Genomic DNA, 15,270 nt, shown 5'->3' with positions numbered 1-15,270 from the left:
TTTCATTTCAAGGTCTGTAAGGTTAATGATAAAGAGAGGGGTATCTCATCTGAGACCTTCTATCCTAGACCAGATTTCCTTCCTCTTTAATCCTTTAAATGCTTTCAACTTTGATGAAACTGTTATGTAGGATTAAAGGGCAAGGAAATTTTAACCTCTGGAAATTACATTGTAATTGTCTTTGCAAATCTGTGAACACGGTGAGTCAGGGTAGGCCATTTCTCTGTTCAGTTGTTTCACTTCAGAGAGGGGTTTCACTTTATCTTGCTGCAATAAATCCACAAACAGCAAGGAAAAGCTTAGCTAACAACTTTTCGGGGAAAAGTGATTCCTCTAGAATTTACACTTCGCTAAACGTTAGCTTGAAAACTGAACGCACGTGAACATTCATTTCAGCAGTTTATCAAATGCTTGGCTTAACATAATGCTAAACATAAATATCACTGAGTATAAAACTTAAATGCTGATTTAAAATAAAGTAAAACTGTACCCGGAAAAATGTAATTTATAATATTTCAAACGTCTTTTGTGAGAGCTTGTGGCTCTCGATATACCTTTTATCGATGTTTTGTTTAAACTTGTCCACTTCATTTCTCAATTAACTGTATCCTTAATCCAGGCGTCATTATTGCTTTACAGTCAGCCTTTTTGAGAGAAAAAGATGGGCTTTCAGTGTAAAATATTTTAATAAGTCGCATTGGGTAGGGCGGAACATTCCCCATTCTTTGTTTTATTAAGGGGATTATTGATATTCAATTAAAGAAATTACATCAGTAGTTCGCAGCACTCGGTGATTATTGCAGGAGCCCTCTCGGCAAGCTTTCTTCTGCCTCGTCTAGCAGCAGCCGCAAGCCATCAGTGTCAAACAGTCCGCCTCAGCTCCACCTCCTCCAGCACTTCACACCACCGAGGCAAAGACGCAGCTCAAGGGGGCGGATGTCCCGTCCCTCCTCCTCAGTTGATTGGATTGGTCGAACTCAAAGCCGACGAAACACTTTCAACCCTGTGCCCTAGCCTTGTTGTGAGTGGCCAAAAGAGCTGTCAATCCGGAGGGGAACCCTTGGTTCCTTCCTTCAGCCTCTCAGCTACTGCGCTTTGTGAGGGCGGTATTAATGTTAATGAAGGAAAGCCGGAGCTGAAGCAGAAAGACTGAGAAACAGAGAGAGAGAGTGGGAGAAGAGAAAAGGAAGAAAAAGTTATTTGCCCTGACGTCAAATGTAAACAAGATGGCGATCCGGGGAGAGTGGAGAAGAGGAGGAGAGAGAGGGGAGAGAGTGGGAGTGCCACACATACTTGAAATGTGCTCTTGCACTCAAGGAGTTGACTTGCTGAGAAGCCAGCCCTGACAACGCGTTCATTTCTTACCGTCAACTTTACCCCCCCCCCCCGTGTGTTTTCTATGATATATTTAAAAAGGAAAAGATGCACAGAAAAAGTCAAACAAAATGCGTGAATCTCTTCAAGAAACGGAAAAGGAACCGCCTGCAGTGAAACCCAAGAACTTCCTTCAGGTTGTGACAACTTGGAAGAAAAGGAGCCAGACTTAAGTTGAGTTGGTATCCCTGGGCAGAGGAAAGACCCTTTCTTTTTACAAGGGAATATGAATTTTCTCTCCTTACTTAAAAGAATTTAAAATGGACATTTAAACAAAGACTCCGCAGTTTGCTATGGTGGAGTAGATTACTGGCCATCCAGTATATGTATGTGTGTGTGTGTGTGTATGTGTGAGAGAGGACAGGTGGGAGACCCCTCTCCTGCGGGGATATGGCTGTAAGGTCTCGCAGACCGTGGATGAGCGTGGTGCTGGGACTGGTGCTGGGATTCACCGCCGCTTCGTGGCTTATCGTGCCCAGGGTGGTGGAGATCAACGGCAAGAACAAAAGGATCTCCAACATCTGCCATTCGTTGCTGAGCAGAGCCGGGATCGCGAGGGAGGCAGCGGCGGGCGCCAGCAACGGCAACAGCAATAGCAGGAGCTTGGGTTGGCACAAGGACACGGTGCTGCTCAGCAAACTGCGGCAGCGGGAGGAGGCTGAAGAGGAGGGGGAGGACGAGGAGGAGGAGGCGGAGGGAAGGCAAGGGGCGAGCGACAAGCATTTCCTCTACGTTGGGGTGATGACAGCTAAAAAGTACCTGGACTCACGGGCGGTGGCCGCCTATCGCACCTGGGTGCCATCCATCCCGGGCAAGGTGGAGTTCTTTTCCAGCGAGGGCTCCGACCAGTTGCCCCTGCCCGTGCCCATCCCGCTGGTGTCGCTGGCCGGGGTGGACGACTCGTATCCGCCGCAGAAGAAATCCTTTATGATGCTCAAGTATATGCACGATCTTTACCTGGAGCGTTACGAGTGGTTCATGCGCGCCGACGACGACGTTTACATTAAGGGCAGCCGGCTGGAGGAGCTTCTGCGCTCGCTGAACAGCAGCCAGCCGCTCTACCTGGGGCAAACTGGCCTGGGCACTAGCCAGGAACTGGGCAAACTGGCCCTCGAGCCCGGCGAGAACTTCTGCATGGGCGGTCCCGGCATGATCTTTAGCCGGGAGGTGCTGCGGCGTATGGTGCCGCACCTGGGCGAGTGCTTGCGCCAGATGTACACCAGCCACGAGGACGTGGAGATCGGCAGGTGCGTGCGGAGGTTCGGCGGCACCCAGTGCGTCTGGTCGTATGAGGTGAGAGCAACGTGGGGGTGCCTGCTGGCCCACGCCTTCCTCGCCCTTCCACCCGAAGTTTAGCCTTTACCCACCCACCATCCTTATCCATACTGATACATCCTTACCCATCCAAGTGAAAACTCTCCCCCACTCCCTCTCACCCCTTTTCTTTCATACCAAACCAGCTATGCTTCAACCTCTCCCTCTACACTCTCCGTACCCATCCGGATCTATGCCACTCGTCCGAACTAGCTACCCAAACATTTCAATAGACCTAGATCTAAACTTATGATTTCCAATGTTTCTTCACCCATTCAAACATAAGTTCTCACTTCCTTCCCCTTATCCATGGAGAGAATTTTACCACATCGATTCAGCCTCATCTGTGATAACCACTTCACAACCGCCACATCCATGGTAATTCACCCACCCTCACACTATCTCCCTTTGCTCATCCACACGTTCTCACCTGCCCATTTTAGACCATCCATACTTGTCCATCTGAAACTACTCTCATCTTGTCTAGGTGGTCATCTATTCTCTTTACAAACTGAACAATTCACATCCACCTAATCCCACCACTTCTTTTAATCCCTCATATGGGACTGCTCAGTACTGTACTGCAGGGCTCTCCCTTTGGCACACTTTGACTAACTGTTCAACTGCTGCCCTATCTTCAGACTGGTCTTGCCTTAGTCCATAGCTAACCCTACCAAAGTTTATCCTGCTAGCCCTTGTTAACCTGTCAGTTTCAACAGTGCATTTACTACACTGAATGTTACCATTCCTTTTTTCTCCCATACCAATCCACCCTCTACATGGTCCCAGCTCTTGACCATGGCATCTTCCTCATTGTACTCCTTGAACAACTTTGCCCACACCTTGTCTCCCGTTTGGCCTACCTTTGCTCTATGGATCTACACTATCCCCTCTTAAATAAACCAATGTCACACCTTCAGTAGTAATTCCATCCATTATCAACTCCCCACCTTCCATCCCTACAATCCTCATCCCTCACCTCATTTCCCTTGCTCTCCCCCTCCTCCATTCTCCCACTTACAACTCTTAGAACATCCCGCTGCCACATTTCTGTTTTACCTGGCCTCACAATTTTCCAATCTGTTTGTAACAGCACACTTCCAGAACTCCACCTCTTCCCTCAAACCCTCTGCACTTTCTTCACACCTCCTTTACAACCCTTCCTTTCACCGCCCTCTCCTCCCTTCCCTTTACCCCCATCTGTTCCTTGCTCAGCACCTCTGGGGTGGGGCACTGTCCTGGTAGTCTGAGAGGCTTTCCCTGTTCAATATTGGTTAGAAACTTGCTACCCCTGGGTAAATTTACAGCCTGTGCTAAAATTACAATATTACTGCCAATCTGTTATCCTTAGACTAAGTACATTAGCATGTTGTCACATGAAATTTTGATCACGCTATGTTCAACAATAGTGAGTTTAAAAATTTTATTGTCAACTGCAATTGCATGTAAGAGGGCATTATAATATCCATTTCCTCTGAAATTTGGAATAGTTTTATTATGTTGCTTTCGCTACATTAACAACTTAAATGAATAGAAAAGTTTTAAATGTTTATAAAATCAAAAGGCAGATCAGCCATAAGTAAAACAAAGAACAAATTTCCAGATAACTGTTAAAGTTTTAACTGTGTATATACAAAATAGTTCTGAAGACTACATCAGATCAAAACAGTAATATTGTGGTCCCTGTGTCACTCAGTTGAGAATGAGCAAAGTCCTGTTTATGTTTTGTCTTTCTATCATAGTTTAAAAAAAAATTCCTTTTATGATTGATTTTATGATTACTTTCAGATCACCTACTGTAGGATCTCCTTGATCATAAATGAATCTAGAAGCTTTGTGATTATGCTATTAAATGTCCGGCATTCTAATGTGTCCGGTTTGTCTCTGACTAAGTCAACGTTTCTCATAATAGCTCATCAGACTTGTATTTATTGAATGTGTAGTAAATTGTACAGTGGTAATAAAATTGGGTACAGTATTTCAGGAGAAAGTCATAATCAAAGGTGTTAAATTAGGAGGTGCAAACTAAAACTTGGAGTTAAGATGATTTTGAAATGTATTTTTCTTGTTATGCAAAATCATCCACAAACAAATGGAAGACAGGTTTTTGGTAATAGTGATAGAGGGGTTGGTCAGTGTGGGGGGTGTAATAAACACTGAAATATCAGACCTATAAATAATTCACCAGTGAACTCTCTATTCTCTGGTGTCAGGGTGAGTTAGAGATGAATTTAAAATGCAGCTCTAATGAATCCTTATTCAATGGGCAACTTTAATTTGGAGATTACTAGGAGAATACAATGATCTGGGAGTTAATACAAAAATTTCCAAAATGAGAAGACCTTCTAGGGTCAAATTGATTCCTTATAGCTCCATATCCTGTTTTTCCTTCTCCAAATTATTTTTGATTACTTATTTAACTACTTTGCTCTTCTCTTTCATAATCACCCTTTTAGTTCACAAATTACTCCTTCAAAATTTATTTTCTTTCTTTCTAATATTTTAGATAAAATTCCTCGTGTTTGAATTTTGTGTTAGTAGAAAATGATACTATGAATTTATTGTAATTGTCATAATTTCAGTGAAGGGTCTGGTCATCTGCACATAGCCCATTAAAGATTGACAAGCAATGCCTTGGAGTGACTAAGCCTATTGCTTTACTTTAGAACTCGTAGTGAAGTAGTAACACTCATGTAAAGAGGAAGAATTAGATAGTTGAGGAATCAATATTGCTCAAATACAGTAGGCTACCTTGTGTCTTAATAATGACTGCATTTCTGTAGTAACTTTATGCCACATTCTTGTAACATTTTGACAATGACAATATTGTGTTTTATGCACATTTTTGATGAAATTCTAGTCTTCGTAGTTTTGAGATTTTGTAACCAAGCAATTTGAATGCAATTGATTCAACATACACCTAAGGGATTTGATATACTGTATTTAAAATTCCTCCATTTTTTGCACTAGTTAATTTTGTTTTAATTGGATAACACTATACCTTGTTGAGGCAGACGAAGACTTCTGTCTGCAAAATAGGCAACAGAAGTGTGTAATTATCACAATCATTTTCTCTTTAACAGAAATTTTAAATTACAATCCAATCCATGTTACATTTGTGATGGAATGGGTGTTATTTCCATTGAGTGGTTTTGTTTTCTTTTGACAGGCTATAAACATTGGTTCTTAAATTTACATTTGAATTACAGTATTATTGATCTGTATGCAAGTTTAATCAGTTTCAATTAATTGTGTCCCACCGAGGGAAAATGTATATGATCAATGAAACTGTTGGTCCATAATTTCCTTCTACTGTTAGAAATGTTGGTGTTAAGCCCACACTGCATAATTTTATCTACCAGCCATGGTTTATGTAAATTACTTTCATGTCAGTACTTTGTAATCATTTGTGATTAGAAATTACACTTTGCCCATTGTCAGGGTTCCTCCTATCATTCAGGAAGCCAGGGTTTGAAAGTTTCCTCCTTTCACACTGACCCTGAGCTATCTATACTAAACTCCTAAGTGTAAGGTTGTACATCACTTTCTGTTTTTTTTATTGCATTCTACTTACATTAGGGAAAAAGTAGCTTCAGAATCGCTGAACAATGAAAGTTTTTTTAATGCACATAAAGATACCATCTCAATGAGGCTGTATGATGATCTGATACTGTCAGGCCATCATAAATAAGGAACTTATCAGGGAATAATATGTTCTTTTTGCCATCTCCATTTTGCTGATATTTGCTTGTTTTCTGTTGTTTCTTGTATCCAAGACTATATTACTTTGCCCATAATCATACAATTCTTTTTCAAGAAACGTTAGTGTGTTTATAGCATTTTTGGTAAGCGAGATCAATTCTGTCATATTATTGTTTAAAATGTTGCAGTTATGTAAGAATTCCATGAAATTCCAAACAAAATGTTCTGCAAACATTGGGGCAAGCTTTCAATTTCTCAACTATAAATTAGTAGAATTTCTAAATCTATGAGTTGCATTAATGTATAATTTACATAGAAAAGCTGAGTCATACTTGCTTTGTAACTATTGCAATGAAATTCATGTGTTCCAAGAGTGATGCTACTGCTAAATTGAGATTATGAATATTATGTGACAGGATGTGAGGAGGCTAAAATGAAAGTTTTAAGAAATTGGTGTAGAATAGTAATGGGAAGGGGCAATCTTGCTCAGCACTTCATTGTAGAAGGACCAAGTTTAGTAGTCTGAGCATGTATCTGGTCTAGGGAAATTGTAGCTAAAGATAACTACAAGACCTGAATGGAATAAAGTGTAGGTTTTAAACAGGAAATGACTTATTTCCAAGTAAGTCCAAAAAGAGGAACTAACATATTGATCAGTATATGGAGTCAGAGGGCAAAGCTGAAATCTTTAATGAGTATGAGGCAAATTAACTTGGTTTGTTTTATAATGAAGTACTCAAAAAGATTAATGGGATAAATCTTGTAGTTACGTTAGGCATGTATTTTTGCAAATTGTTTGATGAGCAACTGCATACAAGGTGAGTTAGCAAAATTTAAGGTCCATTGCAGAGAATGAAAATTGACATTAAATTAATCTGGAGTGAGGTCAACTGGTATTTTCCAGGGCTTGTTTCTGGGACACTGCCATTTTGAATTGACAGAGGAATTGCAGAGTAAAATTTCACTGTTTCCAGATTACACTAAGGTTGGAATTGTGGTTAACTGTGAGTAGCAGTAGCCTTGAAATGAGCAGCCAGTGTCAGATGAAGTTAATACAGAGAAGTTTAGATTAATAAATCTAGGCAAAGAATGTGGAGACAGTGATTGTCGACTGAGTGGTCATTTTTAAGGAGGGAGCAGAGATGCAGTCTTAGTGCATATGTTCATAAGGCTTCAGAGATGGTAGCACTGGTTGAAAACATGGTTAAACGTTTGAGCAAGGAGGTTACTTTGAACCATTAAAACAACTATTTGGCCACAAATGGTTGCATCCAATTTTGCTCTCTTCATGTTAGGATGGAGGTGATGACCTGACAGAGAATTTACAGGGTTAATACTGGAAAGAGGAATTCTAGTTGGAAGGAGAGATGAGGGAATCTCGGGCTGTTCTCTTTGGAGTGGAGAAGATGAAGAGGGGATGTGTTAGAGGTGTTGAATATTACACAGGTTTAGGTGAAATAGAAATCAAAGCTTCTCAGCAGCAGAGGAGTCAAGAACCGGAGGTGACAGAATTAAAGTGATTATCAAATGATAATTACTATAATTTGAAATGGATGCAGATTCAATGGTGGCTGTCAAAAAAAATGTATTGGGTAAATTTGAAGATTAAAAAATGTTGGTTTGCGGTGAAAGCCCATGTGAATAAGACTGACTGTAATGCATTACAGAGATGGTATAGGTTGAATGGAATGGTGTAGCTAAATGACCATCCTCTTCAGTGTAATGATTCTGTGATCTGAAGGAAATTCACAAGAATGTTTTGTTTTAATCTACATGAACAATAATTGTCAATTGTTTTTCCATATTTAGGAGAATGTTCTATGAGATTACATTCCTTCTCCCCACCACCACAAATTTAAGATGAGAATTTGTTGATCAAGGAATCCTTACAAAATGCTAATGATGCAAATGCACAGATTTATAAAATTCATTTAAAGTGATGTATACAACTGGCAGAGAAAGGCTCTTCAATAAAATCACAAAACTAACTAAACTAGTAAATTGGGATAAATTATTCAGCTGTAACTAAACAATACTTAGTTTGCATTTCTAAATTTGTTTACATGGCATAAATCAAAGAGCAACAATTTCATAACTTCACAGTCTTGTAATGGTTGTTATTATGAAGCAGTATCTTGATTGACAAATTACCTTTAGCACTGATGCTGGAGAGAAAGAATAATTACCTCAAATTTTTTGGAGCAGAAGGTTATGCTTGTATATCTCCTTGGAGTAGAAATGTATCAAAGCAATGAATTTCTTACCTAGCTCAGATGATTTGCTCAGGATAAATTATTGGGAAGGTTGGGCATTGGCTGAAATGTGGTGGCGGGCTCCAGGCCAGAGCGTATTGAAACAGCAAGGTCCACGTCCTTGAGCAAGGAATGACCCAATGTTTGGATGATTTAAATGCTGAGCCAGATTGACAAGGCAGGTGTCGGTTCCTGAGGCGAGGACTAGGCTGGTACTGCTTGCAGCTCTGCGCTGAACTCTTGTTGTAGCTGCCTCCATTTGATGCCTGGCTTCATGTCTGTCTCAATTCCATCCTGAATGCTATTTGCTTGCTTTTATTGTTTGCACTGTATGCACATTGGGTATTTGACATTTTTTTTAATTGGTTTTGTTCGGTTTCTTTGTCTTCTGGCTGCCTGTAGGGAGACAAATCTCAAGGTTACATAATGTACTTTGTTCATTACTTAGTACAAAATACTTTGTACTTTGAAGTTTGAAGTGTCTTCTTTACACCACCTAGGTTATCTAACAGAATTGCTAAAATATGTGAAGTCAACCAATGGAGTAATGATCCATAATAATATTGTCCAGAATATTCTCAGGATACGGTAGAACCTGGTTGAAAGCTCCTTTCTAACTCTCCCTAATGTGTTGAAAGAGTAGGATTTTTAATGTCTTAATTTCCCATGGAATAGGCTGTTTAACTGACTCTTGACTTCTGTGGAATTTTGTATATCTTGTGAATTTCTGAACTACACTGATCAGTATCAGAATGCCCTGATTATAATTTGATGTTTGAGATATACTCCAGTCATTGAGCCTTAGCTACAAAGATTCCAGCCCTATTTTCTAAGAGAGTTATTCCATTCCTTTGATATAAATCTTAAGTATAACCCTTGAGTTAACCCATGGTCTCACTTGTAATTATTTCTCTCACTGATTAGAAGTCCAACTGAAGTCTTAATTTGGTATCAAAGTCCAATTTTAGTAAACTTGGAGAAATTTGATACTTGTATTTTTCTCAAATTGTGTGGAGTTCCAACCAAGATGCTGAATTTGATCTTTTATTTTATTTATGACAGAGGTTGAAAGTCATGGAGATGAAGGGGAGACTAAAAGCTATTCGGTACACTGACTTCTTTCCAGGGAAACCTGTTAAACCTGAAATCTAATTAACTCATTTATTCTGCTTCTATAATGCAAATGCATCTTTTTTAGTAATAATTTTCTGAAGTCTTTGTGTCCATAAATAAAGCTAAAGGAAAATTTCATGATGCCAAGCTAAGTCTGCCAGTGATCCCATTTTCCTTATTTTAACATCCTTAAAAGCTTAGTCCTCTGTAGGTTTCTGATAGAAAAGCACAAGATGTGAATTGGGTTAAATGAGAGAGAATACACATTTATAGAAAATAGATTACAATGTCTTTACTATTTCATGGATTACTTGGGTAAATGTGACTTATTCTTAAACTGCTTGAAGTGAATGAAGCTGGATTGTACAACAGTATGCCTTTATAAACGACTACATGGCATATGATGTGATGTCTTCTGCTATGTGCTAAGCAATTTCAGTTTGATTGCAGCATAAACTGGAACTTTCAGAAGGGTTGGAACAAGATTCTCTTTGTTTCCAGCAGCTGTTTGTTCTTACGAGTGCACTTTGAAAAATGTCTCTGCCAATTCAGAAATCGTCTGCCAAAAAAAGGAAACAGGCAGTAGATAAGGACATTGTCCATAGGAATTGTTAATATATACTCTCCAATGGCTATTTTGTTAAATTACAGCATTACAAATCATGCCTACACTGATGTTCCACTTATTGACACTGTATTTCAGGGAGGGAGCATTTCCTCTTCCATAGATTCTCAAAGCTGGCAACTTTACAAGAGGTATATAAAGTTAAAGGTGATAAGTACTGTAAATATTTGAAGGAGACAAATACTTTGAGATCCTTATCTTCTGCTGTGTCTGGATGCCTCCACTTTATTGTGCAGAGCACTCTGTAACTGCAGGACACTGTAAGAACAAAGATAAGTTGTTTACAAAATACATCCAGGGACGCTCGATTCTTTAAAAATTTAAGTAAAATGTGCTATGGCCTCTTGTTCTAGACTCACCCACTATTGGAAACTTCCTCTTCTTATCTGCTCTGTCTATGCTTTTCAATTTTTGATAGGTTTCAATGCGATCTTCCACCCACATTCTTCTAAACTCCAGTGAGTACAGTCGTAGAGCCATGAAACGTTCCTCATGCATTCACCCTTTCGTTCTCAAGGATCATTCACCCTTTCGTTCTCAAGGATCATTCACCCTTTCGTTCTCAAGGATCATTCACCCTTTCGTTCTCAAGACTCATTCTTGTGAACTTCCTCTGGATCCTCTCCAATGCCAGCACTTGGAATATCGTGAGAAGCACAAACGACTTATAATACTGCAAGTGTGGTCTGGCCAATGCCTTATAAAGCCTTAGTGTGAAATTTTTGCTCTTATATTCTGGTCCTCTTGAAATGAATACTAACATTGCGTTTGCCTTCCTTACCATTGACTCAACCTGCAAATTAACCTTCAGGGAATTCTGTCGGAGGACTCCCAAGTCCCTTTGGACCTCTGATTTTTGAATTTTCTTCCCGTTTAGAGGTCTACGCCGTTATTCCTTCTCCCAAAGTACATGACCGTACACTGACCTATATTCCCTCTGCCACTTCTTTGCCCATTCTCCCATGTCGTTCTGCAGACTCCCTACTTCCTCATCACTACCTACCCCTCTACCTACCTTCGTATTATCTGCAAACTTGGCCAGAAAGCCATCAAGTCCGTCATTCAAATCATTGAAGTATAATGTGAAGAGAAACGATCCCAACACTGACCCCTGTGGAACATCACTAGTCACCGACAGCCAACCTGAAAAGGCCATCTTTTTTCTCATGCTTTACCTTCTGCCAGTCAGCCAATCTTCCATTCATACTAGTATCTTCCCTGTAATACCATGGGTTCTTATCTTGTTAATCAACCTCGTGAGCAGCATGTGGTCAAACACCTTCTGAAAATTCAAGTAAACAGCATCCACTGACTTCCTTCTGTCTATCCTGCCTGTTACTTCCTCAAAGAATTGCAACTGATTTCTCAGAAGATTTCTCCGAAAAGAAACCATGCTGTTTTAGTGTATTTTATCATGTGTCTCCAAGTACCCCTAAACCATCCTTAATAATGGACTCTAGCATTTTCCCAACCACTGAAGTCAGACTAACTGGCGCATAATTTCCTTTCTTCTGCCTCCTCCTTTCTTAAAGAGTGGAATGACATTTGCAATTTTCTAGTTCTCCGGAACTGTTCCAGAATCTAGTGATAATTGAGAGATCGTTACTAATGCATCCACAATCTTTTCAGCTACCTCCTACAGAACCATGGGTGTAGCCCATCTGGCCTAGCTGACTTATCTACCTTCGGTGTTTCAGCTTTTTTAGTATCTTCTCCTTTCTTAGCAAATACACTTATTTCTGTGACCTGACACTCTTGAATTTTTTGGTGTACTGTAGTGTCTCCCACAATGGAGATTGTCACAAGATGCTTATTGAGGTTGTCTGCCATTTCTTAGTCCCCCATTACTGCCTACCCAGAGTCATTTTCCAGCAGTCTGGTATCCACTCTCACCTCTCTTACTCATTATGTATCTGAAAATTCTTCCTTTATATTTATATTATATTATTCTTTATATTATTCTTCCTTTATATTATATTATAATATTTATATTCCTTTATATGTCCTCCTTTATATTATTGGCTAACTTCCCTTCATATTTTATCTTTTCTCACTTTTTTATCTTTTAGTTAAAAGCTTCCCAATCCTCACTTCACAAAAATTTTTGCTATATGATAATGACCTCTTTTCCTTTAATGCTATCTTTGAATTTCCTTGTCAGCTGTGGTTGCCTCATCCTCCTTTAGAATACTACTTCATCTTTGTGATGTATTTGTCCAGTGCCATCTAAACTCTCCCCAGAAACTCCAGCCATTGCTGTTCTGCCATCATCGCTGCTGGTGTCCTTTCCAATCAACTTTGGCCAGCTTCTCTCTCGGGCCTCTTTAATTCCCTTTACTCCCAGTGCAGGATGAATTCTGTGATCACTGCAGTGCAGTGTATTTGCCTTCCGAGCCTTCCTTGGTAACTAATTCTTCCCAACTCTTTCTGTGCTACAATGATGACTACCTTGGTGCTGCTTCGTGCACTCGTGCTGACCTCACCAATTTCATCAACTTTGTCTTCAACTTGCACCCTGCCCTTAAATTCACTTGGTCTATTTCTGACACCTTTCACCCCTTTCTTGATCTCGCTGTCTCCATCTCTGGAGACAAACTTTCTATCAACCTCTTTTACATACCAGCCAATTCCCATGACTATCTTGACTATACCTCTTCCCAGCCCATCTCCTGTAAACGCTGTTATTCCCTTTTTCCAGTTCCTTCCTCTCCACTGCATCTGTTCCCATGATGAAGCAGTGGGGTACATCTGACCTGTCCCCCTCCTCCAAAGAGTGTGGTTTCCCTTCCTCCATCATTGATGCTGCTGTCACCTGCATCTCCTCCATTTCCCAGTCATCTTCGCTCACCCCATCTTCCTGCAGCCTTAAGCAGAGATCAAATTCCTCTTGTCCTACTACCCCTTGAGACTCCGCATCCATTGTCCACTACTTGTGCTATCTTCAGTGGGATCTTACCTGCAAACATATTGTTACACACACGCTCTCCCGCTCTCTGCAGGGATCACTCCCTCCATAGTTCCCTTGTCCATTCATCCCTTCCCACTCATCTTTCTCTTGGCATGTATCCCTCCAAACGACAGAAATGCTAAGCCTGCCTATTCACCTCCTCTCACACCTCCATTCAGGGCACCAAACAGACTTCCAGGTGAGGCAACTTTTCAGCAGGAAATCTGCTGGGGTTGTTTATTGTATTCTGTGCTCCCAGTGTGGTACCATCTACATAAACCTGACATAAATTGGGGACCGCTTTGTCGAGCACCTCCACTCCATCTGCAAAAAGCAGAATATCCTGGTGACGAACCATTTTAATTCCTATCCCCATTCTTGTTCCGACACGTTGGTCTATAACCTCCACTTCTACTATGGTAAGGTCACTCTCATGATGGAGGAGCAACACCTTATATTTCATCTAGGTGGTCTCCAACCTGATGGCAAGAACATTAAATTCTCCTTCCGGTATTTTCTCCTCCCCCTTCCCTCCTCTTCTATTTCCCACTCTGACCTCTTATCCTCATCTGCCTATCACCCCCCTCCTTCCTTTTTGCCAGTCTCCTCTCATCAGATTCCTTCTCTTTACCTTTCTCACCTAACAGGCTACACCAATCATCTTTTATCTTGTCCTGCTTCTCCTCCTCCCACTTTTTTATTCTGGCATCTTCCCCTTTCCTTTCCAGTCCTGATGAAGGGTCTCAGCATGAAACGTCGAAAGTTTATTCATTTTATAGAAGCTGTCTGACCTGCTGGGTTCCTCCAGCGTTTTGTGTGTGTGTGTTGCAGTGGATTTGTCTGTTGCTTAATGTTTCTTTTATTGTATTAGTAAAAGAATACAACACATATCAAGGCTGAAAGAAAGATTTTCAACTAAGTAATATTGATCCAGCTGTTACTAATTGCTGTCATTCATCTATATTTTGAACCCATTATTGGTTTAGTATTTGCTAATAGATCACTACAAACATTTAATACCTTCTAAATAAAACTCTGACTTGTGCCTTGTTTTTGAAGTTTTCTCTATTTTTCCTTTTCCATTTACTGCTTGCTGTTTCGAAAGCTATTGCTTTTATTTCCAAAGCATACAACCATTATCTAGTTAAGGTAATTGTTTTACTCCAATTTAAAAAAAATAAGCTGAAAAGGAATGGGATACTTGAAATGGGATAGCTGAGGAATGCGTTGTACCTGATGCCTTAAGGACATTCAAATCATAAAATCACTTAAAGAGAAGGTGGCAAATAGAACTGATGTTTATTGGTTTTGAAGCATGAGAAGACAGAAGAGGCAATAAGACTGAAAAGGATGCTCTTCCTGGCTAAGGACTCCAGAACAGGATTTGCCATCTCAAAATAAGTGGGTCATTTAGGACTGAAGTGAGGTGAAATACTGCAGCGATGTGCTACACACAAAGTGGGTGAAAGTGGGTCGCCACAATACCTCCATTCTCCAGGATGTTAATGTTTGAGATTGTATGTCTTGGAGTCTTCCTTGTTGATTGCATTCAGAACAGAGGTTGATATATTGCCAGATATTAAGGAATCAAGAGATATGAGGATAGTCATGAAAGTGAAAATAAGCCATCTTGAATGGTGGAGTATGCTCAGTGGAACTAATTGACCTTGGTTTCTTTTGTTGTAAAAGCCTGGAACACTTTACTTATTTTTGGCTTCTAGTTCCTCCCTTCCCTGTAAGGCTTTTTAAAAAATGAAGTATTTTATAAGTCTAATTATCTTTAATATCCCAGCATTTGTCACTACAAATTGGTTCTGTGGAACAGGTTGCTGCAGAGTACCTTGCCTCCATTGACGTACTTTGAAAGTGCAGTCACTGGTGCGATATCAGAAACGTGACAGTCAATCCGCATATGGAAGATTCCACAAAAGTAAATTGTATTG

The 15,270-nt window shown here is 40.3% G+C and overlaps 1 protein-coding gene across 2 annotated transcripts in view; it reads left to right on the top strand.

The window, feature by feature from the left end:
* Nucleotides 1–1,020: 1,020 nt before the first annotated feature.
* Nucleotides 1,021–15,270, top strand: part of LOC132394144 (chondroitin sulfate synthase 3-like) — a 220,906-nt gene continuing 206,656 nt past the window's right edge. The window contains exon 1 of one of the 2 annotated variants that reach the window (XM_059969939.1): nt 1,021–2,667. In XM_059969939.1, coding sequence (XP_059825922.1) covers nt 1,765–2,667 — 903 coding nt within the window. In that variant the 5' untranslated portion in view covers nt 1,021–1,764. The remainder of the gene's footprint in view (nt 2,668–15,270) is intronic. The other variant, XM_059969940.1, reaches the window with a different exon arrangement.

Source organism: Hypanus sabinus, chromosome 5, assembly GCF_030144855.1.
Source record: "Hypanus sabinus isolate sHypSab1 chromosome 5, sHypSab1.hap1, whole genome shotgun sequence".
Taxonomy (NCBI): domain Eukaryota; kingdom Metazoa; phylum Chordata; class Chondrichthyes; order Myliobatiformes; family Dasyatidae; genus Hypanus; species Hypanus sabinus.
The sequence above is the reverse complement of the archived record's forward strand: the minus strand, read 5'-3'. Positions and strand labels throughout refer to the sequence as shown.